The sequence below is a fragment of the Coccinella septempunctata genome, chromosome 1 (genome assembly GCF_907165205.1).
Source record: "Coccinella septempunctata chromosome 1, icCocSept1.1, whole genome shotgun sequence".
In the NCBI taxonomy this organism is placed as follows: Eukaryota; Metazoa; Arthropoda; class Insecta; order Coleoptera; family Coccinellidae; genus Coccinella; species Coccinella septempunctata.
Genome location: NC_058189.1, coordinates 57,195,441 through 57,221,595, shown reverse-complemented (window position 1 = coordinate 57,221,595; position 26,155 = coordinate 57,195,441). Strand labels below are relative to the sequence as shown.

Below are 26,155 nucleotides of genomic sequence, written 5' to 3'. Positions count from 1 at the left end.
ATAAAAGTTATATTTCTATAACTTCTTGGAACTTCTGTGTTTCCGATTGAATTTATGCTTGTTGAATTGAAATTTGCTTCCCATTTCTTCATTTCAATTGCTCGCAACAACATTTTACATTATGTTCTCCACAGCGATTATGGATTTGTAAGTTAATTATTTCTTTTTAAATTATACTGATGTAAGCGTCTGCGCCTAGTCACAGATATTCTTAATTTAAATTATAGACGGAACCATTGCTTGCTTAGAAAATATCGAATTAAAATGAAAATATCTTCAAATTTTTCTTACAAACAAAATGCGGTTGTTGAAATTTGTTTGTAAAAATGTGAAGGGAGTGATGAAAGATGTCATGAATAACATTTCTTGAAATGTTAGGGTGAAATTCGTGGAAAATTTTAAAATTTTTAAGAGAACGGAGGAAAGTCTACACATAAGTGAGTGAAAATGTTTCATAATTATCAATATACCTTTTTTTCATGTGATGGTATCCATTACTGTTTCGAAAAGTCATTTCTGAAAAATAGTTCTTTTTTTGATAATTTATTCGACAAAATGAATTTAGATCAAGGTTTTGTGATATCTGATTTCGATTTCGCGCAATCTATCAATGGGGATACTCTATCCGTGGGGTAATAATTATCGTTTTATTTTCAGGATCAATATTCCCGTATTCAGATTAATTATTCATTAACTTTTCAGTGGTATCAAAACCGAAGAGGTCAAAGATGACGAAGTTCTACTCTTCTCGCAGCTGGACCAGTTTCGACCGAACGTTTCTAATTCATTTTCAACCCTCCAAGAGAGTTCCGACGACAGCGCTTCATTGGTGTTTCCTGAAACGTTCAATACCTCTGATTTTGGGGGACTTTTGAACGATAATGGTTTCACCAATACTTTTTGTAAGCCCGAAGCGGCAAAAATGTTCTGCAAACCGGAGAGCATAAAAATGGAAAGTAATCCTCATTTCGTGAAATATAAAGTTTTGGATGGGAAGCACGTGAAAATTTGGTCCTGTGGCATATGTGAGTTAATTTTGAATATAATTTGGGAAATTGATGGTTTATTTTTTTCGTTCGTTTCGATGATTGTGATATTCCGTTAGGTGTTAATTTTTCGAATAATTTTTTTGAAAAAATTGGGTTAGTTAAGGTAGTTTCAAAGGGTTGTTGCTTCTGAAAACTCCACAAAAACGAATAACCTCATTTTTTTTCCTAAGAATAACGAAAGACTAAACATATCAGAGTAATTCTCAACTGAATATCTTTTGCTCATACAATTTTATAAACTAAAACGGGAGAAAAGTTCAAATTTTCAACACCTCATATCTCAGAGGGGGTGCATATTAGATCTTCTGTTTTCTAACCAAATATTAATGTTTTCCGAAAAAGGAATCACTTTTTAATGTATTTTTGGGGGCATTACGGCATATTTAATACATATGAAAATTAAAGAGAAGGAAAATTAATGTGGGTATTTGGTATAAAATTTTTTGATAAACCTCCCCCGGAAATGTTACACCCCTCAGAAGATTAACAAGAAAAATGTTTTTATTTTTTATTTTCCCTGTACAGGGTGGGCAAATTTCGATGTTTTAGCACTACAACTTTTAAACCAGAGGAGATAGACAAAATCTGATACCCCATTCTCGTTCCCTTTTTCTGTGAAACTTACAATAGTACTAGTGATTTTTGGGCACTTTCTTTTGTTTTCGAGTTATAAGCAAAAATTGGAAAAATGGCGATATCGAAATAAATTTATATCTCCGCTAATACTGATGATAGAGCTCTGAAATTGAAACATTATACAGGCACTTTTTTACGTAGAATCCAGTGGCGTGCTCGCCTTTTTAGCAGGATTTTTAATTACGATGCTATGACCCCAAGTTATGTTTTTTTAAATGGGAACATTAGATTTCTGTGCAATTTTTTGAAAGCTCAATTTTTACTGATCTCAAAAATATATAACATCATATGGTTTGTATCACTATAAATAATGGAAAATGGTAAAAAACACTTTTCCTCAATATTTCTATGGTTTCAACTTTTGACGAGCACAGAAAAATAGAGTTTCCTATAACAAAGGCAGTCTCCTTCCGGCAATGTCATTCTTTCTATGCTTTTCACCAATTTTCACAAAATTTGAATCAAGATATATTTCATAAATTTTCATTATAATGAATGGACTTTAGAAGGAGACAGTGGTAATCATACGATGCTATATTTTTCTATGCTCATCAAAAGTGGAAACCATAGAAATATTGAGAAACAAGGTTTTTGACCATTTTCTATTAATAATATTGATACAAACAATATGATGTTATACATTTTTTAAATCAGTAAAAATTAAGCACAGAAAAAACACACAAAAAAATTGCACAGAAAACTAGTGTTCCCATTTGAGAAAACATAACTCTGGTTCATAGTTTCGTAATCAAAAATCCTGCTAAAAAGTCGAGCACGCCACTGGATTCTACGTAAAAAAGTGCCTGTATAATGTTTCAATTTCAGAGCTCTATCATCAGTATTAGCGGAGATATAAATTTATTTCGATATCGCCATTTTTCCAATTTTTGCTTATAACTCGAAAACAAAAGAAACGCCCAAAAATGACTACTACAATTGTTAGTTTCTCAGAAAAAGAGAACGAGAATGGGGTATCAGATTTTGTGTATCTCCTCTGGTTTAAAAACTGTAGTGCTAAAACATCGAAATTTGCCCACCCTGTACATTGAGCTGAAGACACGAAACACGAAACTTGGTAAATATAAATTACACATGTTGGAATTTTTCATTTTTTTATGCTCAGAAAGAGTTGAAATAGTAAACCTCCAAAACACTTTTTCTCGCAACATTTTTTTCTCGTAAATGCCTAAGTTGTCGAAAATACTTGTAGAAATAAGAAATAAAAAAGTTAGTATATGAATTAAGTTAAGCCTTTCAACCATTTTTTTTAAAGGAAAATTTTCTTGAAAAAAAAGTTGTGAGAAAAAATATCTTAGAGGTTTACTATTTCAAACCTTTCTGAGCATACTTCAGGGTTGAAAAAATTCAAACATGTGAAGTTCGTTGATAAATGATATTTAATTAGTTTCGTGTCTTCTGCTGGATATACAGGGAAAATAAAGAATAAAAACAATTTTTTTGTTAATATTCGCAAGGGTGTAATTTTTCGGGGGGGAGCTTTCTCAAAAAATTTTATACCAAATACCCACCTTAATTTTCAGCACAGTATCACCCCTTAAATTTTTTCGGTGTTATTCAGATACACCCTGTATAATCCCGTAGAACACTCACTCTTTTTACAAAATCTTATCGAGTTTCTGCAGTAGCTCTCGAGAAAAGATGTGGACGGACGACAAAAGATTTTTTTATTCGTTTATTGGAACTTTCTTTTACGAGTAAACTGAAAATTCACGATAAAATTATCTGCAAATTAATTTAGAATATAATTTCCACCTCGATTGCTGATACACAATATCAGGAAGGAAAACACAATATTGTTTATAATTTTTTAACAACCCCTGCTAAAGATGGCACCTGAAAAGCAATTTTCAATTTTTTTCTTAGAAACCAGAGAACTGACAGGAATAAAATTGAGCAGAAATTCTATGTCTGCGAGGGGGGACGAGGATAAGGCAATCAAAAACAATTTTGGTGGTGTTCCTTTATAATTGAAAGGGGTAGAAAAAGCCACCCCTGAAATTTGTTCTGTAGGAAACTTTTTTTTTATTAAAATTATACCATTGAAAAATTTATTTTCGCCAGCTTGATTCATTTTGAACAAATGAAATCTCTTATAATTTCTTAAAAGTAACGACGGTTTTTGAGGAAACAAAAGATTTATTAAGAGCTAAACGTAGCGTGAGTCGTAGAGGCTAGGATTATAGAACTTTTGAGTGTACAGGGTGGACAAAATTGGTGCTACCTGAATTACAACTTTTTCAACCCAATGAGAAAGAGGAAAATGCGCACATAACGGTCGTCTTTTTTCGAGAAACTAATAAAATGCCATCAACTGCATCACTCTATCTTTTTTTGTTTTCGAGTTATAGGTCAGAATTGAAATTTCAACTTTGGTCATTATCTCCGTTTCTGTTTGAGCTAGGATATTAAAATGAAAACATTATACAGATACTTTTTTGATAGCAATCCAGTGGAGTACTATGATTTTTTTACAACAGGTATATTTGCTGAGCTATAATATAAAGATGTATTTTTCCTTATGGAAACAGTAGTTTAAAATGACTTAGAAAGACCGAGGGCGATGTTTGATATATTGCTGAAACGGGAAAAAAATGACGATTCTTTTTAAGTCATTTTAAACTACTGTTTTCATAAGAAAAAACACAACTTTATGTTACAGCTCAGCAAATAAACCTGTAGGAAAAAATCATAGTACGCCACTGGATTGCTATCAAAAAAGTGTCTATATAATGTCTTCATTTCAACATCCTAGCACAAACAGAAACGGAGATAATGGCCAAAGTTGAAATCGCCCAAATTTAAATTTTGGCTTATAACTCAAAAACAAAAGAAGATAGAGGAATGCAGTTGATGTCATTATTAGTTTCTCAAAAAGAGACGACATGAATGGTACATTCATTTTCCTCTATCTCGTTGGGTTAAAAAGTTGTAGTTCAGGTATACCCAATTTTGCCCACCATGTACCTAGCAAGCGGTTATCATGCTGACATAGGGGAACACTATCAAAAAATTTTGTATTGCCTTCTCGTTCCCACTGAATATCTGTTCTATTTATTTTCGTTAGTTTTCTGGTTTGTAATGAAAAAATTGAATTTACTTTTCATCTGCAATCTTTAGATGTTGTTATCCAAGTTGGGGTTGCTTGAATGCTTAAAAAAAAATTATGAAAGATCCACACTAGTTTTAAAAAGAAATTACTCCTTAAATTTTTTCATTCACACCCTGTATATCGGCCAATGATCATTTCATTACAGGTGGAAAGGAATTTGGTCATCAGTATACCTTAATGAGGCATTTACCTACTCATACAGACGAGAGGAAATTTCAATGCAACACATGCGGAAAAGGTTAGTGAAATGAACTTGTTTACCATCCAATTTTCAAGCCCTTTGGTTGCGAAATGATAAGGAAATTTTCACTTGATGAGAGCAACCTTAGAAATCTACAGCAGGTAATCCAAAAGACTCACTTCAGAGGAAGATCCACATAAAAAATTTCAGTCACAAGCTACATTTTACTATAATGGGGAATTCTCCTCAATTTGGGTTATCACAGCATATGCAAGTTTAAACTGAATAATTATGAGTTTCATTCATGAATTTTTCAAGTGCACCGCGGAAACTATTCAAAATCATTCTTCAAATATGAGGTTTTAAAATTTAAATCGCTTCGTTTCTAGTTTACGCTTTGGCAACAGCTTCTAGTAGAAAATAAAAAGAACAACGGCTTGTTTATAAAACAAAAGCTGTTGATTCACAGCCATCATAAGGCGCGTACTCACTGGCGAGCCTCAACAGCAAGACGCCATAAAAATCCCATAAAATTTTACGACCTTCCTCGTTCGTCGCAGACTTCATAGACAGCCATCTTTGTCTATATAGTATATAGTATATAGTGAGAAGGGGTTACAGTTCACTGCGACCTTAAGGTCTATTGTGCCCCCTAACAGAGCTGTTTTCATCGCGCCCTTTACAGCTCGCCTTCCAGATCCAGAGATCTGATGAAATCCAATATCTGGGACGGCTTCAACGAGGATAATTCCCCACTCCTACAAGTTTCTCGTCCAAAGCACTCTTTTCTTTGGCTTACAATGGCAAAGCATTCCGTAACCAGGTGAATAGGAGTTTCCTCCTCCTCCCCACAGAATCTACACTCGTCTGTGTCCGACAAACCCATTCTCAACAGATGCTTCTTTAGGCGACAATGTCCTGTGAGAAAGCCAGTGAGTAGGTGTAGTTGGTTCTTACTGAGATCCAGATATTTTTTGGATCTAGCAGTTTCAAAGTTCCGAAGGAACTTTTTGGAGTGATCCATTCCTGGGAGATTCCGCCAGAGTTTTTCCCTTTCGGCTTTCTCCTTCTCCATAAACTCCTTCTTGTAGGTGCATTTTCCTATACCACAGAAGGGTTCTGGGCCAGTGAGTGGCGTTTGTGCGCTCTCCCTGGCAAGTTTATTGGCCTTCTCGTTTCCTACGATTCCCGAGTGACCGGGAACCCAGATTAAAGAGACCTTATTCTTCTTGCCTACATCATTGAGTTTATTCCGGCACTCCCAAATCAGCTTTGAATCGATGACATAGGAGCTCAGTGCCTTTACGGCAGCTTGACTATCTGTATGAATAGCTATATCACACTTCTGATAGTTTCTTTCTAGATTTACATCTAGGCATCTTTCGATTGCCAGTATTTCCGTTTGAAGGACGCTTGTACAGGAGCCTAACGATAGTGCACACTTGGTACTTGGCCCATAAATCCCAGCGCCAGCTCCTGTAGCGGTTTTAGAACCATCTGTATACCATTTTAATGTATTTTCTTTAAGATTGTAGGCGGTGTACTCCCGTTCCCAATCTCTTCTTTTACTTAGCATTGTACTGAAATTTTTCTCAATGCTTACTTTCTTGATCATTAAGTCACTAGGAAGGTTTGCAGATGAGATGTAGTCGTTCAGGGAGGACCAAACTCTCTGACTCTTGATTCTCTCGTTACCTGTTCCTTCCTTAGATAATCTGAGGATGGCCTCATGAGCTACCCTATCAATCACTAGATGTAGAGGTGTGAGGTCTGTGATGATCTCAAGCGCCCTAGTTGGACACGTCCTCATGGCTCCTGTGATGCACACACAGGCAAGCCTTTGTACTCTGTCGAGCATTCTCCTCGTACTTACCTGACCTGCCTTAGCAAACCAGGCTACTGCCCCATATGTGATTATAGGTCTTACAATCATGACGTACATCCATCGCAGTATTTTTGGGTTACAGCCCCAATTCCTGCCGCATAGACGTCTGCACGCCATCAGAGCCCTTGTAGCTTTGCCAGTAGCATTATCAACATGCTTATTCCACAGAAGTTTGCTATCCAGGGTTATTCCTAGGTATTTGACTTCAGACCCCCACTCCAAGATATTACCGTTTAATGTTAACGTCTTCATGGCTGGAAGTTTCCTCTTCCGCGTGAACGGAACTACTGTGGTCTTGGTTGGGTTAACGTTCAACCCCACAGATAAGCACCACTGCTCAATAATTCTAAGGCCCTTCTGCATTATGTCGCAGAGAATGCCTTCGAATTTTCCTCTAATTATCAGGACTATGTCATCAGCATAGCCTACACATTCGAAGCCTAGCTCCGTTAGCCTGTGTAGAAGTTCATCTACTACTAGACTCCATAAGAGGGGAGATATTACCCCTCCCTGAGGTGTTCCACGAGTAGCTTTGACAGAGACGGTTTCATCGCCCATCGATGTCTCAGCTATTCTCGTCGTTAACACCTCATACATCCACTTTAAAATGGTATCATTCACTCCTCGCCTCCTAAGTGCATCTCTGACAGACACGTGTGTTGTGTTGTCAAAGGCCCCAGATACATCCAGGAAGGCACACATGGCGATTTCTTTGTTGTTCAGAGTTCTCTGGATGACTTCAGTCAACTGATACAGGGCGGTTTCCGTTGAACGTCCCGCCCTGTAAGCATGCTGACAATTGTGAAGTGGTATTTTCTTTGTCTATCTCATCAAGATAGTGTATTTGTTGTCCTTTATTATCATATTTCAGTCGATGTTGCCAACTTGTGCAATAGAAACTGAACAGCATTTTTGTCAGAAGGAGTATTCCCTATTGGAAGACGGAAGATCATTCGTGTAATAACGATGAGGGAGAAATCACCTTCCAGATCACCACCCCTAACCTAATCCCACTTTCCAGCTTTCCGTCAAATGTCCACTCTATCCCAACACCGTGCCATCCACTCCGCCGAACGGCCATTCATCTGTGGCGTCTGCCAAAAGACCTTTAATCGCGTATCCACCCTGATTTCCCACAGAAAAACCCACACCGGACTGAAACCGCACAGGTGTCATTTATGCAACAAGGCTTTCCACCAGAAGGGTAAGAACCGTTTGGACTGCGATATTGAAGGGGTTTCAAATCGGTACCTATATGGACGTTATTTCAGGTAACTTGAGAAACCACATCTTCACCCATACGAACGAGAGGCCTTACAAATGTGACATTTGCGAGAAGGGGTTCAATCAGATGTCGAACTTGATGTGTCACAAGCTGAAGGTAATATATTTTTAACTGACCCCATCTTTTTGGGAATTTTTCGAAGGTCAACTTGCGAGTAGTTTTTCTTCCAGGGAAATTATCGTAGATCTAAATGTGATACATTGATACATATTCTGAAAGAGCAATTCTTTTAGTAATAAATCAGAGAACTTCATTCATTTCGGCGCAACCGTTCGGTTTTGAGGAATTTTCAACTGACCCCATCTTTTTGGGAATTTTTCGAAGGTCAACTTGCGAGTAGTTTTTCTTCCAGGAAAATTATCATAGATTTAAATGTGATACATATTTCGAAAGAGCAACTCTTCTAGTAATAAATCTGAGAAGTTCATCCATCTCGGCTCAACCGTTCGGTCTTGACGAATTCTCAAGTGCAATTTTTTAAAAATGCCATTTAAAGCCCGTTTGCAACAGCCGAGAATTCTCTAGAAAATTTACTCGAGATTTCATGCGCCGTGAATTATGTACCGTTATATACGCACTTTCGGTAGAATTCTCTGTTCAGTTGCGTACAAAATAATCTCTGCCGTTTTCTTGCGAGAATTTTGTAGAGAATTCTCCAGAGAATTCTCGGCTGTTGCAAACGGGCATAAGAGATGAAAATCTAAACGAAGGGTGACAGTTGTTGTTCGCAATAGATACAGCGTGATCGAAAACCTTTATTTTCATACCAAAATTTCAAATATCTGGCCCAGTTCAGGAGAAAATAATTTTTTTGTTTTTCCACTTTTCATTTTCGAGTTGACTTCGAAGAGCTCTTTGGAGTGCAATTCTCTATTGAATCATCAGCTGTTTAGTTTTCTAGAATCTTCAAAACTAATTCTATGCACTCCATATCCTAGGACACTAATAGAACATCCTGATTTTCAGACAGAGTAGAAAATAGGTTATTTTAAGGGGGTCTAACCCCTTGCTCATTTTTGACCCAAGAAATCGAAATTTTCGAAATCGAGTTTTTGTGCTTGTGTGGAAGCTTTGGCAATGCTGATTATAAAACCTGAAATCCCAATTGGATCTGACGAATATAACTGGAGATATCGCAGATTGAAAATTGCAATTTTTGAAAAATGCCATTTCTGAGATGAAAATCTGAGCGAAGGGAGATAGGCTTTCGAAATTGTTCGCAATAGATTCAGCGTGATCGAAAACCTATATTTTCATACCAAAATTTCAAATATCTGGCCCAGTTCAGGAGAAAACAATTTTTTTTGTTTTTCCACTTTTCATTTTCGAGTTGATTTCAAAGAGCTCTCTGGAGTGCAATTCTCTAATGAATCATCGACTGTTTGGTTTTCTAGAATCTTCAAAACTTATTCTATGCACTCCATATCCTAAGACCGTAATAGAACATCCTGATTTTCAGACAGAGTAGCATATAGGTCATTTTAGGGGGTCTAACCCCTTACTCATTTTTGACTCGAAAAATCGAGATTTTCGAAATCGAGTTTTTGTGCTTGGGTGGTTGCCTTGGCAAGGCTGATTATAAAACCTGAAATCCCAATTGGAGAGATCGCAGATTGAAAATTGCAATTTTTGAAAAATGCCATTTCCGAGATGAAAATCTGAGCGAAGGGAGATAGGCTTTCGAAATTGCTCGCAATAGATTCAGCGTGCTCGAAAACCTACATCTTTTCTTCAAGGAAAATTATCGTAGATTTAAATGTGATACATATTCCGAAAGAGCAACTCATCTCGTGATAAATCTGAGAACTTCATCCATTTCGGTGCAACCGTTCGGTCCTGAGGAATTTTTGAATGACCCCATCTTTTTGGGAATTTTTCGAAGGTCAACTTGCGAGTAATTTTTCTTTCCGGAAAAATATCGTAGATCTAAATGTGATACATATTCTGAAAGAAAAACTCTTCTTGTTTCGACGCAACCGTTCGTTCTTGACGAATTCTCAAGTGAAATTCGCAATTTTTGAAAAATGTATTTATTAGTATATTCTTATTTTTTCATGAAAGCGAACTGTGAAATGTCGATAGAAAACAAATTTGAACGTGGTTGGGACTGTAACGCGGTAAACAATGTCTCGGGAAAGGCGGCGTATCCATATTACAATAGTTAATACATTTGAACACCTGCTTGTGCTGAGTCGTGGTGAGGTATGTAGAGAGAGCATTGTTTCAGTCATTCTTTATCGCGTTGCAACACCATATATGCACAGATTACAGAGTAGAATGCATATATGCAACAAAGAGGAACTCCTCTTTGCCAATCATTGAACATTGAACTTTAGTTCAATGTTGCCAATACGCCTCCCGGGATGTCACGTATCATGGACCTGCGCTGTATTATACCTTATCCTGCTCAAACTCGCATCAAAGAGGAACTCTTTGCTCGCATCTTATTTCCGAAACCACAGATTACAGATTCTCTGTAATCTGTGTCCGCAACGCACATGCGCGGTATTAGCCAAGGTTCAATGGAGACATTTCAACGAACGAATTTTCAATCATACGTTGGCAAAATGGCAAATAGCATGATAACTCGGAGGGAATTCATTTTATTAAACACAGCACACAGCAGTTTACGGATCACGTTCACTTAACAACGTTTCAGGCACACCAACGCGCCGACAAGCCGAAATACGTCTGCAGAATATGCGGCCTGGACTTCCCGAAGCGCATCGGACTGCGCAATCACGAGCAGCATCAGCACGGCCTCAATCAGAATTTCTTCAACGCGCCCAGCCCGTCCCAGCCGGAAAAGATGAAGTGAGAACGAAACCGTTTTGTCGGAAGACGAGAAAAAATTTTTTTCGTTTCGATTTTTCCTCAGGTATTCGAACGCCATCATCGTGGATCCCATCAAGACGGACGCCATGAGATTGGCCATGCAGTCGAACCAGACGCCGTTCGCGCTGCTGAGACCGCTGACCGGGATACCGGTACTCGTGAGGGTCCTTCCCGCGGGCGACAAGCAGATGCTGATACCGGCCACGGCCGACGACCTGAAGAAGCACGGTCAGATCTCCATCATACCGAAGGTGAATCCGGACGCCGAGTCTCTGAACGCTGACATTGGCGACAAGGAGAATGGTGAGCGTTTTATCCTGTTGGATTGTTGTGTAGCGGAGAATATATACTCCATTCACTTTTATTTTAGCACTCGGTTGGCCATGGAAATTTGACACATTCCACTCTGTGTAGTACGAAAATATGGGGTTATGACGCTTGTCAAAACATTTTTGGGTTTTAAATCAGAGCTATTTTGTCTGTTCTACGTAAAACTCTCAGTAATTACGTATTTTATCACAATGTCGAATCACTTCGGAAACTGTGAAGTCGAAAATATGTGACGAACATAATTGACGTTTATACAAACTGATTGAAGGCATACCGAATCTAGTTATTCGCATGGAAAATACAAGAAATCAGTTTTTGAATATATTTATTTCAGCTATGAAAGAAGGTTGTATTATTGACACATAATATGCAGTAGCTTGAGGAGTGTTTATGTTGGTTATCTTCTTTGGCTAAAGGTTGTTACATTAGTTGTAGATTTAAAAAAAAATCATCCCCAAGATAAAATGTATATGATACCCCTTATGATTTTACTTCAAAAATTGTTTTCGTAGGATAGATTTTCGAAAAATTAAATTCTCTTATGGTTTCCCATTCAATTCTGGAGAAAAAAGTCTATTGGAAAATGTCGATTCCATCGATACTTTTCTCAGTATAAATGAAGCTTACAAGCAGTTGCGATCAGTTTTCATTCCATTTCATCGTATAAGTAGGTACTTTCGTTTGCATAGGAAGTGTAGCACTTTTCTACACTCGGTGTAATTTACATTCGATTTTAGTATTCGTTTGCTGATTGGATTTACACCAGTGTAAACTATACTCCATTCAAATTTATTTTAGCAGTCGGTTGGCCACGAAATAATTTTCTCAAGTTTTTGTAACTAGAACGGAGTAAGGTTGGCACTCATGAAATGTCGTTAATGTCATATTGCCGTTGCCACAACTAATATCAATTTTTATTACGAAAATGCCGAATGTGATTGAAAAAAAGAGACAGGATTTCAGGAAGTGCTATTTAGAATTCAGGTCCGCTCATTCAAATAGTTATACCCTGATATTCTAAAATCCACAATACGTCAGACGGTAGCGAACATATTGAATGTAAGAGAATTCATATAATGTTTCATCTGAATCTAAACGACTTATATTTCAGCTGAATATTTCCGCAATCAGAAAGATCGTCAATGAAGAGGATGACAAAGAATTTCCTTCTATTGGGAGACCCAAAAAAGTGGTGTCATTGGAGTATTTTATATTTGAGTGAATTAATGCGAAAAGTTTACTATAGGATTTTCGACGAATGTCTTCGTAGAATAAGTTCCCGAAAATAGATTTTTCAATTTTTCATTTGACTTGTCCTATACATTGTAAATGTCTTAAGGTACCAATAAATACCTAATTATTATTATTATATCAATGTATTAAGATGAACAGCCACAAATACGCGCCAGTTGTCCTGTTGATTGTTTATTCATGTGAAATTTTTGTTCGAAGTTGAAGTTCATCTTGATTGAAACTTCCTTTAATTCCTTTTACGATGCAAGATGATTTTTGTTGAAGAATTTAACATTCTTGTAATTATCTGTTAATTCCTTCGAGAGATAGCCATTCCCAACCACTGCAACATATGCATTTCATCTTCAGGTTGATATTTTTGAAATCTAACGAACATAAACTCTCCTCAAGCTAGAGCATGCAAATATCTGGATTTGGTATGCCTTCAATCAGTTTGTATAAACTTAAGTTATGTTCGTCACATATTTTCCGAAGAGATTCGACATTGTGATAAAATACGTAATAACAGAAACTTTTACCTAGAACGGGCAATATAGCGTTGATTCAAAACCAAAAAATGTTGTGACAAGCGTCATAACCCCACATTTTTGTACTATATAGAGTGAAATGTGTCAAATTTCCATGGCCAACCGAGTGCTAAAATAAAAGTGAATGGAGTATAGGTGTAGTTTATCTATGTTACGGGCAATGTAATTATTTAGGTCAGTATTCATAATGCTTGGTTATTATGAATAATGACCATTAAAATCGGGCAATTTGATAAATTTGAATTACTTTACAATAATTTCTCACATTGCCCGGTCATTATAAATACCGCTATTATTTCTTTGGGCACTTTGATTAATTGACACCAAAGGAACAACCTATGTGAAAAGAATGGCGAAGATTTTCCACAGATAGAGATTTAACTAAGAGAATGTGCAAGATTGTCATCCAAGACAGGCTATAGTCGATGTGGCTGTAAAGGTAGCTGTAAATCCGACGAGCGCAAATGTCGTAAAGAAAAAAAGCTATGTTACTCGAAATGTCACCAAAGTGGAAGCTGCTCTAATGAATAGAGCCTGTATTGGCCTGTATTGCTACGTATTGACATTTTGTGTGAATATACATTTGAAAGTACGTACATATCTAATACTTTAGTTTTATTTGGACTTACGTTTTGTTTGTACTTATTTCATCCCACCGGTTTGTTTGTCAGCATGTGAAATTTTATTTGTTATGTTTTATTGTTACTTTGTCAGTCAGGTATGCAAAAATTTGTTATTTTTTATTAGAAATATGAATAATATATAATTTTCAAATTCCCCACCTGATTTTTAGCATTATACATAATAACCGGGCAATGTAATATTTGCAACATAATTTATCATTTTGTCATATCCTTTTGGGCACTTTTTAAATTGCCCGGGCATTATAAACAATGCCCAATTATTTACATTGCCCGTAACATCTACATCTCGTCAAAAGAAGGTTTAATATTATTGTTCTGTGGTGGGAAATACTAAATTTGATGTTAATGTCACGGACGTCACAGTAGGTCCTTTCGTTTGCATAAAAAGTGTAGGACTTTTCTACACTCGATTTGATTTACACCAGTTTAGAGGAAGTGTAGTTTATCTACTCATAGTCAAAGGGAGATGTAGATAAACTACACCTCCTTTACACTTGTGTAAATTCAATCAGCAAACGAATACTGAAATCGAGTGTAGAAAAGTGCTACACTTTTTATGCAAACGAAAGGACCTATCAATCTGCTTCAAAATAAATACAATTAAATTTAAAATTTGCGAATAGTTCAGCACTTTACAAGAGGATGAAAAAGTAACAAATCTTCTTTAATATATTAAATGAAAATTTTGAGTCTGTGAGCGTGACAAACTAACGTCAGTGTTTTTTTTCATTCGTTTGCACAACTACACTGAAAATCAGTGCAGTGTAGATTACACTACACTGTGAAACAGACGAAGGGACTTAGTGTTCCACAGAATGAAATATCCTAAGATATTGTCTGTCTATGACAATAATAAATTAACGGGATGAGAAAAAATTGTGTGAGTAATATCATTCATATCATATTATATATAGTTTTATGACTCAGTGTTTTTTAGAACCTGTAAAAAAATTAAAAACTGTCAACTCGTCATCGCATTCCAAAGGCTGTATCTTGGAAGGGAGGTCGATTTCGAAAAAAATTTATAGGAACTACCCCTGCTTATTTTCATCGAGGAATCATCTCCCTTAGTCCTTCGCATTTGTTTACTGACACCCTATGTAAATTCACTTACATTGAATATATTCGCTACCGTCTGATATATTGAAGTTTTCAGTAAATCAGGGTTACCTACTATTTGAATGAGCGGACCTGATTTCTAAATAGCACTTCCTGAAACCCTGTCTCTTTTTTCAATCACTTTCGGCATTTTTGTAATATTGATTGGTATTAGTTGTGGCAACGGCGTTATAACATCAACGACATTTCATGAGTACCAACCTTACTCCGTTCTAGTTACAAAAACTTGAGAAAATTATTTCATGGCCGACCGAGTGCTAAAATAAAAGTGAATGGAGTATATCTAGTGTTATTCTTTCTGATATCATATCTAAATGTGAAAGTCCTTGTGTTTTTTTGTTATCGCAGGCAAGCCAGGAACGAGCAGTTTTGGAAGCACCGTGCAAATAAAAATTCCCGTTGTCGCTACCGTCATTCAGCAGAGTGGCAGGGATGGTCTTTCGATGTCCATCGTGAGTCCAGGACCAAATGGGGAGGTTGTGAACAAGCAAGAATGTACCAGTACGGAAAATAACAGTTTTGTTTTCACTTCAACATTGACCGCTTCGCAAAGTAAGTGCAACCGATATATCCTTCTTTCGAAGTGAAATTTTTATACATAAAGGGTGTCCCGACGAAATTTTGAGCCGCCCCTGATCTTACAAAGGAAGAATTTTCGAAGAACTTAAAACAGATTATGCGATTTTACAAAATGAGTTTTTTTTTTAGTTCCTCAAGAAACCGTCGATATCACAAACAACAAGAACTGTCAGAACATTTACGATTCCGCTCAGTTGGTTGAGAACGCCGAGATAGAATTTTTGGATCAGACCGGCAACATGATGACAGAGGAACAGTTTAGGAACGACTATCAGCGTGAGTTCCATCGTTAGAGCCGGGTTTTTTATTTTAAACTTGATTATTTTCCAGTGATACCGAATGCTTTGTATCAGAACAATGGGATCGAACTGTCTCCTCACTGTATACAGACTAGAAGCGATGACAATTTCAGCTCTGAGGTAAGAAAAAATCAATTATTGGTATAGTTATGATAATTGATGAAAGCTTCAATGAGGTACTTCCAAAACCCGAGGAATTAGTATTCCCACTCTGATTAGAAATTAATTCTATAAAAAAATGATAATTATTACAAAAAATAGAAAAAAATTCAACAGTCGTACTTAGACAATGTCATTAAACTCAATGATGTAGGCAAGAAAAATAAGGTCTCTTTAATCTGAGTTCCCGGTCACTCGGGAATCGTAGGAAACGAGAAGGCCAATACACTTGCCAGAGAGAGCGCACAAACGCCACTCACTGGCCCAGAAGCCTTCTGTGGTATAGGAAAATGCACCTACAAGAAGGAGTTTATGGAGAAGGAGAAAGCCGAAAGGGAAAAACTCTGGCGGAATATCCCAGGAATGGATCACTCCAAAAAGTTCCTTCGGAACTTTGAAACTGCTAGATCCAAAAAATATCTGGATCTCAGTAAGAACCAACTACACCTACTCACTGGCTTTCTCACAGGACATTGTCGCCTAAAGAAGCATCTGTTGAGAATGGGTTTGTCGGACACTGACGAATGTAGATTCTGTGAGGAGGAGGAAGAAACTCCTATTCACCTGGTTACGGAATGCTTTGCCATTGCAAGCCAAAGAAAAGAGTGCTTTGAACAAGAAACTTGTAGGAGTGGGGAATTATCCTCGTTGAAGCCGTCCCAGATATTGGATTTCATCAGATCTCTGGATCTGGAAGGCGAGCTGTAAAGGGCGCGATGAAAACAGCTCTGTTAGGGGGCACAATAGACCTTAAGGTCGCAGTGAACTGTAACCCCTTCTCACTATAACTATATAGACAATGTCATTGGCTTGAATAATAGCTATGAATAATAAACTATTTTTGATATGATCATAAAAATCAGTATAGTTTGCTTTATAGATTCATTACCCCCCTTTGGAGAAATAAAAATGTTACACAAGTAACGTTTATATCAAAATTTTTCAACTCTCATCCTTATTTTTTTTCTTTTAATTCTTGATTATAGACCTGTATTGCGATGAGGGCTCTGGAAGATATTCATTCCAACGTCGATGACGATTCTCCCCACTTTCTGATGCCGTGGAACTTCTGATGTCGACTAAGTTGGTTTTTAAGGGTTATTGTAATCTGATTTGAATTCGTACTTTCAGTAATGTTATTCAATCATCATTTTATTGCGTATCTGAAGTTGTTTCACTCAGTGCTGTTTTTCATTATGACTAAGATAATAATAAGGTTGTAAAACTAAATGTATTGTCATGAATAAATCATTGTGAGGAATATATGTTTTTTTTTTGTTTACAATGGAAAGAGCTTGATTGAATTCAAATGAAGGAAAAGGTGATTTGAAAGAATTCCTCAGGAGGAAGAAAATTACACACAAAGAAGAAGAAGGTTTTCTGAATTCTGATTCATAGAACAATCGGATTGACAGCATCCTTCTGTGAGGTGTAGTGTGTTTTACGTAAGTGGGTCACTCGATTCTGGGAATTACACATTTAGAAAAATGAAAAAGCATCATCACTTATATCATTTCATCTCACTCAAATTTACTTTATTTCACAACACTTCTCTAGTCTAATCTGCTTTACCCTTACCTACTCTACTCTTGTATGCTCTGCTCTGTTCTATTTGGCTCTCCTATCTACTATACTTTACACTCCTCTGCTCTCCTCTATTTGGCTCTACTCTACTCTGCTTTACTCTTCTCCATTCTACTTAGTTCTACTCCACTCTACTGTACTCTACTCTGGTCTACTCTTTTCTACAGTCCTAGGCTCTACTCCTCTCTACCCTAATCTGTTTTACTCTACTCCATTACTATTCTGCTGTACTTTGTTTTACTTTACTCTACACAACTCTAGTCTCTACCCCATTCTACTCTACTCCACCCACCCCTTCCCTATTATATTCTATTCTACCCTACACTTCCCTTCTCTATTATATAGTCTACTCTACTCACTCTACTCCACTCTACTCTACTCTACTGTATTCTACTTTACCCTACTCTACTCTTCATTTATCTGATCTACCCTTCCCTACTCCACACTGGTATGTTCTGCTCTGCTCCACTTGCCTCTAGTCTGGTCTACTCCACTCTACGTTCCTCTGCTCTCCTCTATTTGGCTCTACTCTACTCTACTACCTCTACTTTGTTCTACTCTACTTCACTATACTCTATTCTGGTCTCTTTTCTACATTCCTCTGCTCTACTACTTTTTACCCTACTCTGTTCTACTCGCTCTGTTTTAGTCTACTATACTTCACAACTAATCTACTGTTCTTTCTTCTACTTTACTCTACACAACTCTAGTCTCTACGCCACTCTATACTCTTACCCTTCTCTACTCTACTCCATCCTACACTTTCCTATTCTATTTTACTCTACCCTACACTTCCCTACTCTATTCGTCCCTACTTTACTCTACTCTACTGTATTCTACTTTACTCTACTCAACTCTAGTCTCTACTCTTCTCTACTATAGGTACTCTACTCTCCTCTACCCTACACTTACCTACTCATCTATTCTTCTCTACTCTATTATATTCTTCCTACACTACTCTACGCTACTTTGGTCTTCTCTATCCTACTATTCTCTCTACTTTTTTGTACTTTGATGCAGCGGTTCGCTCACAGATGGCAATTTTTCAACCCTCTAAATCAGCTGATTTTTCTCTCTTACCTCTTCGTGATTCGAAATCAGTGCATAGATACCGATTACCCAGAGAAAATTTAGAATTACCTTGAGCAGGTGATTTTCAAAAAAATGGCTCGAAACAAAAATTAGAATTCATAATTTATTTTATGACGAATGACATACAGAATGCCATCCATTATTACAATAAAACAATATGAAATACGTAAAATGATTCAAAACATATTTCACTGAATTACAATTACAGTTCAAAATAAATTTGTATTATGTGTATCTTCAATAACAAGCTTCAAATGCAGAAAATCTAATCACAGTGATTCTATGGTTTGTAATGAGGGTATGCAGAATCTTGAAAGAATAAGGAAACATATGGAACCTCAGTAAAAAGTAGTTGAGTATGTGAACATCCAGAATTACCGAAGCAGTGGGAAAAAATAATGTATAATAAAAAAAACAAACAAACTTCGTCTCCTGAAGTATCACCAAAATAACCAATCAATATCGAATTCTTCAAGAAAATAGGAATATTCTTGAAAGTACAGACGGCCTAGGAACTCAATATACCTGTCGAGAACCTTGCTTAAACATCTAATATCAATATGTCTCAGTCTATAAAATTATTCAATCATAACATTTTTCTAACTTATTTCATAAATTTTACATTTTTCCTATATCACAATGCGAATATCTTAACATATTCAACTTTGAGACAACTTCCCTCACTTGTCCACGTTGGCAACCAGTCGTCTCTCGCTTTGAAGAAATTCTTGTAGATGAGCCTATCTGAATCTTTCCACGGCTTACGTTTGTTGTTTGTGCTGACGTAGTAATCCGGGAAATCTGTCAAACCACCGACTCCGACGCCCAAAACCACGTGCATCTGTAGGAGAACATAAAAATAAATTAAAAACTGAATAACATCATTTTCAATAACATGAGTTATTCAACCACGATCCGTGTTTCACTCTAAGAGTAGCATCTTCAGGAAAAAAGTGAAATAAATGATTTGGTACGCCATATACGTTAGAAAACATATTATCATCATTCCCCACAACGTTTTGGGAGACCCTGTATACTTCAATTTATCAGAGATTGTAATTTTCTGATAACCCCCGTATATTTTGGAATAATCTACCGTTATAAAACTTTCCCAACCCTGTAAGTAATTCCATTTTTGGCATTTTCAACGAAATTTAAAATCAATCTGTACTCACGGGCTCATCGAAGATAGATGCAACATCTGCTTTGGTTTCTCCATACAGTAAATCATCTACATAAACTGATATTTTATCTGCAACATACATAATATATCATTGGTTTAATTCTCCAAAGATTGTTACTAAACTGAATAAGTTTCATTAGGAAAAAAAGCGTCATAAAGAAAATTTACTTTTCACTAGGAAAGCCACAATAAACTACTGGAGGCTCCGATAGCAAATATTATTTATTGCATACCCGAAAAAGAAAGAATTGTATCAAAAAACCTATAATATTCTATCAACTTCTTCATACCTGGCTTCCAAACAACTGAGTAGACATGAAAATCTTCGACGAATGGTTTTTTACCTCGACTGGTGCTCAAATATTTGCTTCGTTCAGGTTCGGCGAACGTCAAACTTGGCCCCCCAAAAAGGAGTGTGCCCCCTATATCATCGCCACCATTACCATAAAGATGCTGGTTTCCCCGTGCATATGCTATCCAAATTTTTTTACTCTTATTCTTACTCGATTCTAAATAAATTTCTGAAAATAGAAAGAGAGAGCCGGAGTAATAATTCCCATATGTGCTAGAAAATGAACAGTCAGTCTACATTGGGAAACTAGGAAAAAATTGATTACAAAAAGTTACGGGCTGAGGCAGATACAGAAATTCAGGATTTCATTGTCGAAGAGAAAAGGAGTCTGCTAAAAAAATAAGCTAACAGGATAGGGTGAGAAATATAAACCTTCAACTCAATTTCAAAGAAATAATCTTCACTATATAATAGCATTGAGTTTAATACCCAATGAATGTACCTATAGTGCCTAAGCAGCGAGGTGATTCTGCACTACAGTGCAAGTCACTAACTTGCATTAAGTAAACACTCAATTTTATTGCCAGAAAGTGAGGTTAATTCAAAATAAAAAGAAATATAAATTTTATTCCAGACTTCTATGCCCAACCCTATAAATGCAAATTATATTTTCAAAGATTTCTAGCGTTGAATATTGGAAGTTATTCAATCAAAATACGGCAACTGAAAATTCTATAACTAGAATCAGTAATTATAATACTCACCAGGATATAGCCAATCACCGGCCGGCAATTTAGCCTTAATTTCAACGGTTCCATATTTGAAATTCTGATTGGTTTTCATCTTTGCCGACCTTACTGGTGGAAGAATGAAACCACTATCTTCATAAGCAATACAATCATTCTCGGAATGGCTAGTACAACTGAAAAATCAATGGAGTTAAATGAAGTTCTTGTTTTAAGGGTGATAACACTTTGTTTACCCTTCTCGCAGATCCAAGGTACCACTTACTTCCTCCATTCTTGTAGCTGCAATCGGTTTGATGACTAGATTACGATCCTTAATGAAAATATTGTCGTCCCTTTTCTGGTAAGAACAAAATTCGTAGTCCTAAAAAATTCGATTGTATAAAATTCAAGAGAATTCTTCAAGCAATGTCGAAATGGCTTATATGTATACAGGCTGAGTCTTTGACTTGTAATTTTGACAGTAGATTCTTCAGTTCAAAAGAAACACTTTTTACCTATACCATTTTTTTCGAATCAGCTTGGTTTGAAAGATACAGGCTGTTGAAAAATCATAAAAAATGTTATTTTTTGTTCTCACAACGGTTTTATCGAATGAAATGAATTTCGGAATATAGTTTTCCATTTTTTTGATTGAATCTTTTTCGAATACAAGATATCACCCACGTCTTCTAGTTTTCTCATTATGACCATTGCGTACCATAAAAATACCTAAAATTCAAAGAACCCAATTCTTGAAACTAAGTTGAACGCTATCTAAAGAATATTTGAACGTTTTTTAAAATAAAAGTATTCTTCATGTTTTCTCGTATAATGCGCCGTTTTCGGGTAATTTGATGTTCGAAAATTAAAGAGTATCTGTGAAATTTGAAAAACTGGTTACTTTGTTCTAAGATAGTGTTATATGTAGTGTCATTCTGAAGGTAATTTTGTTTTCCCAGGGGTGGCACAGCTCATTATGAAAATTTAAAATGAGTATATCCTTTTATCAGGGCCGAATCGGAAAAAATGGTATAGGAAAAAAGTGTTTCCTTTGTATTTTTTTCCTTTGAACATGGAAGGGAATTGAATCACTTTAACGTTGCGGAGGAAAAATATATCACGATATATTAACTCACTGGAAACGAAGGGATGTAATGGGCCAATTTCCAACTTCTCTCGTTAATTTTCTTGTCTAAGAATAAACCGTCAAAAATCAGTTGCTTTTCACATATTATTGTTGGTGTTAAAGCTTCCGTCAAACTCCTTCTGCAGTTCGTTTTATTGAGTTCTCTGGAAGGGATGAGTTCTGCGAAAAAGTCATCATATCAGGAAACCCTTGAATATTGAAGTTCTTCATGTCCCATTAAATATTTCGAAAAAAGAAGTAAAAAAAAATTCAGTTAAGAACAATCGTTGTACTTTTGCTTTGTTACTTTCTTCGCAGTTGATAATGTTTCTTTCTACTTACCAGTTACTGTCCAAGATTGACCAGGTTTCTTGTACCCCAAATTCTTGTGTTGCACAAACATCCAATAATAAATTTTGTCACCCACATTCAACTTCAGATTTGGGTTGTAATACGACCAACCATTATCGGCAGGTCTGATTATATCTGTGCTTATCTCACCTGGTGAAATATCATCGATTTTCTGGTTTTTATTTGCATGGAAACCAATGGAGTTGATATCTTTCATTTCTGCAAAATTTACATTCAATCAGATGAAATTTTTTTTACCCCCAAAGTAAACTTTTTCTATGCCATAAGCAATAGGAAAACTGAAAAGCACCGGCATAGGCGTAACGAGGGGGGTTATTGTGGACGTAGCCACCTCATTGATTGAAAGAATTTAAAAAAAAATTTAAGTAACAATTGAAAAAAAATAAGAAAGATTTTGAAGGTGGTAATTAAGGGTAAGTCTTTGACTCGGAAAAATATTTCAACAATAGATTCTTGAGGTCGAAAGAAACAATTTTTTTCTGTACCATTTTATCCGATTCGGCCCTGATAAAAATATATAACCATTTTAAGTTTTCATAATGAGCAAAAATCCCTTTATAATACTAAGCTAAATCTATGACACTACACATCTGTGGATCTTTCAAACAGAGTTGCATTCTGCCAAAGTACCCAATTTTCCGAATTTCACAGGTACGTTTTAATTTTTCAACATCTATTTATTCGAAAACTGCGAATTTTACGAGAAAATATAATATGAATTATACTTTTATATTACAAAACGTTCAAATCTTCATTAGATACCTACTCAGTTTCTTAAGTTGGTTTCTTTGAATTTTTGGTATTTTTATGGTACGCAATGGTTTCAATGAGAAAACTGGAAGACATGGGTGATATCTTGTGTTCGCAAAAAATTCATCGAATAAACGAAAAACTATAAGTATTCCGAAATCAATTTCATTCGATCAAATCGCTTGTGAGTTATGTAATAACTATAAATAACAATTTTTATGGGTTTTCAACAGCCTGTATCTTTTAAACCGAGCCGATTCGGAAAAAATGGTAGAAAAAAAGTGTTTCTTTTGACCTAAAGAATCTACTGTTGAAATATTTGTACGAGTTATAGACTCACCCTATACATTGGAGTGGTTGACTGGTGGGGGTAGTCCTCCTCCATGTATCAACTCTAAAATTCTCAAAACACGGAAATCTCATCCTGATAAGATGACACTAGTCCTGGGACTCATCGAAGTTTTGGAAGAAAAATATTAAAGAAATGGTAAATGGTAACACTGGATGAGGGAGGAAGGCCATACTCAAGCCCATGTTTGTGCTGGAATTGCTGATGATCGAGTTACAGGACCAATTTTCTGCCAAGGAAATCTCAAGAAGTAAGGAATTGGAAGTTCAGATTTTCTGAAGAAAGTACATACAAGTTTGGTGACTCTGTTTCCTGATACGGAATAGCCCATTTTACAAGGCTTGTCCGTGAGTATCTGGATAATGTATTTCCAGGCAGATGGATTGATAGAAGAGAATATTTTGAATGGCTTCCGTGGACGAAGTCACCAGATTTAATACGTATGGACTATTTCTTATTGGGGTACTTGAATAGCAAAGTGTTTGAGACCAAACCATGTAAGAGTGAGCAGTTACAAGAATGTAAACACACCGAAATAATTAGAAATGTCCGAAAAGTTTTCAGTTCAGGATATTGTCATTCAGTAGCTTGAGCATTTATGGAAGAAGCTTATTGTAGTTGATATCATATATAGATCAGGAGTTAAGATTTCTTCATCTTCGAACTAAATTGAGATTTTCTCACGTCAAAAAAAAAACGCTATTCGAAATACTAATCGACCTGTTCACAAAAAAAAACTGATTGATTTACTGAATGCATTCCAAGTTAGACACTCTCATGAATGAATCACGATCCTTTTGAAGTGAAGAAGAAGATATTTTGCATTTAAAGAACTTCAAATTGAAAGAAAGGTAACCTAGAGAGGTTCTCTACTGATGGAATCATCTAATAAGAAATATTCATTTTATTCCACATTTTTGGAACATTTTTTATAGAACAGCATGATGCTGTTAAAAATACAACACAAGTTTAGAATAAATCGATGAAGTATAATATCCTCAATCTGAAATTTTCCTCCCTATAGTCCAGTCGGGTAAGAATAGTGGAAAAGTGAAATTAAAAGCATATAAATGAAAAAAATATTTGACCCATAATTCTCGACTAAAAAAAACGTATAGAAGACAAAGAAGTGAGAGACTTATTCTGCTCTTATTTGCTTTGAGTAATTCGTTGAAGATTGTAAAAGTAAGAAATATTTGGAAAGCATTGTGTCGATACATTTTGTGCAGGAATAATCGTAAGGATTCATCAGCTCACCTGCTACAGTGACCCTGAATCCTTCAGGGTCGAAGGCTTCCAGTTTGACATCCGGAAACACAAAATCACTGAGCACATAGGAGCATTGCATCAATATCCAAACAAATCTCAGCATTTTTGTCATGATTTCGACATTTAAACGTCCGGAACTCAGCTCGTTACCACTTCTGCCTTGGCAAACCTCGATTGACGGTTTGATTACTTGTTGTTGGTGGGATTATCAAATTCCGTGTGTGTCAATTTCCAGGAATAGATGGAGTATTCTGTTCGTATCGGGTTTGACTGATCGAACTTGCCATCATCGGACGTGGGGTCAAGATAATCTATTGTATGAACAAGTACGTGTTTTTGTCGAGAATTTGTTCGTCTGCTGACCTCAAGGTGGCTTTTCAGCTAGTCGTATTGGATTAAGTGCAATAACTTCGAGAAAGAGTAATGCTCGGGATAGATTCGAAATATTCTCCTTCCTTTTAATTGGACTGGAGATCAGAAAAAACGCTCTGTGAAATCTAGTTGATAGCACACTCTTTCATTTCACTCCTATTCAGTCGTAGGTAAACTGGAAGATCCTAAATGTAAGGCACATAAGGAAGAAGGTAATTCTTCAGCTAATTTTTAAGAAAAAGATTATGCCAAGTTTAATCAACAATTCGCTTGAATTTTTGAGAGTTTTGAGAATTAAAATTTAATATAATAATAAAAAATAATATATATTTTTTCCAATTTTTCTCCCCATTTTTCATTGAATTAATTTAACAACAATGGTTTCGTCAATACCCTGACGATATCAGAGTGCAACAAGCAATATTTTTATGGAGATTATACCCTGACGGACCATAAATCTAACTGGGAAAAACTCTTCACATTTTGTGAACTGTACGATTTACATATATATATTTCAGAAAAGTTTAATAAAATTATTTAATTGGAGAAGTAAACTGCAGAGAACGTGCCGTCATCGATCGAAAGAGTAGCGGGTAAACCTGTTTCTAGCTTATTTGTCGTCATCAGTATACCGCATAACTCAACTCATAACGATGACAACCAAAATGAAATAAAAACTTATATCCATCGCCAGAGAGAACATCAGAGTTTTGAGAAAACTTCCTTCCTTGGAATATAGATATGAAGTTCCTTAAAAAAATTGATCTCTAGGTACATTCATTTTTTCCTTAGGTGTTCAAAAAAACAATAATATCAACTGAACCTGCTTTTGTATCTGATCAAAATAAACATAAATTTATGGAGGGTCAGTGATCTCTATCAATTGTTGAGCACTTTATTGAAGGGAAACAGTCTGGAAAAACAGCGTTGTATCCTCTTATAGAAATCAATTTTTTTTGGTAGAAGCTATAGGTACCTACAACATAAGTCAATAATTCATCCTGTATAATATTCTGAGTAGATCATAAAGAGAACGTAAATCATGATTCATTATACAGGCTGTCCCACGGTGAGTGACCTATTAGACGTTTAAGGAGAACTGATCATACGATTGTTCTGAAAATTT

At 36.0% G+C, this 26,155-nt stretch overlaps 2 protein-coding genes across 4 annotated transcripts; one reads left to right on the top strand and one right to left on the bottom strand.

The window, feature by feature from the left end:
* Positions 1–95: 95 nt before the first annotated feature.
* Positions 96–17,173, top strand: LOC123322761 (zinc finger protein 350-like). Of its 3 annotated transcripts, none has more exons than XM_044910774.1 (11): positions 96–147; positions 703–1,025; positions 4,961–5,053; positions 7,903–8,085; positions 8,153–8,262; positions 10,826–10,980; positions 11,045–11,304; positions 15,224–15,427; positions 15,584–15,730; positions 15,785–15,873; positions 16,899–17,173. In XM_044910774.1, the coding sequence occupies exons 1-11, from the start codon at positions 122–124 to the stop codon at positions 16,983–16,985; spliced, it is 1,677 nt and encodes a 558-aa protein (XP_044766709.1). In that variant the 5' UTR covers positions 96–121; the 3' UTR covers positions 16,986–17,173. The 3 variants fall into 3 exon arrangements, with proteins under 3 accessions (XP_044766709.1, XP_044766710.1, XP_044766708.1); XM_044910775.1 differs by lacking the exon at positions 96–147 and adding an exon at positions 217–437; XM_044910773.1 differs by lacking the exon at positions 96–147 and adding an exon at positions 471–632.
* Positions 17,174–19,181: 2,008 nt separating this feature from the next.
* Positions 19,182–25,037, bottom strand: LOC123322544 (beta-1,3-glucan-binding protein 1-like). The gene is made up of 8 exons (XM_044910488.1): positions 24,646–25,037; positions 22,260–22,487; positions 21,928–22,097; positions 21,046–21,173; positions 20,828–20,985; positions 20,062–20,292; positions 19,764–19,840; positions 19,182–19,429 (listed from the first exon to the last, which is right to left on the bottom strand). Exons 1-8 carry the CDS (start codon positions 24,767–24,769, stop codon positions 19,223–19,225), a joined length of 1,323 nt encoding a protein of 440 aa, XP_044766423.1. The 5' UTR covers positions 24,770–25,037; the 3' UTR covers positions 19,182–19,222.
* Positions 25,038–26,155: the final 1,118 nt, after the last annotated feature.

Bases quoted from the DNA above. Each gene is read 5' to 3' on its own strand.
- LOC123322544 (XM_044910488.1), bottom strand. From the start codon at position 24,769: ATGACAAAAATGCTGAGATTTGTTTGGATATTGATGCAATGCTCCTAT. The intron at 20,986-21,045 runs GTAAACAAAGTG...TTGATTTTTCAG, and splicing joins ACCTTGGATCTGCGAGAAGG to TTGTACTAGCCATTCCGAGA. The intron at 19,430-19,763 runs GTGAGTACAGAT...GTTCTCCTACAG, and splicing joins CATCTATCTTCGATGAGCCC to ATGCACGTGGTTTTGGGCGT.
- LOC123322761 (XM_044910773.1), top strand. From the start codon at position 556: ATGAATTTAGATCAAGGTTTTGTGATATCTGATTTCGATTTCGCGCAA. The intron at 10,981-11,044 runs GTGAGAACGAAA...ATTTTTCCTCAG, and splicing joins TCCCAGCCGGAAAAGATGAA to GTATTCGAACGCCATCATCG. The intron at 11,305-15,223 runs GTGAGCGTTTTA...TTGTTATCGCAG, and splicing joins CATTGGCGACAAGGAGAATG to GCAAGCCAGGAACGAGCAGT.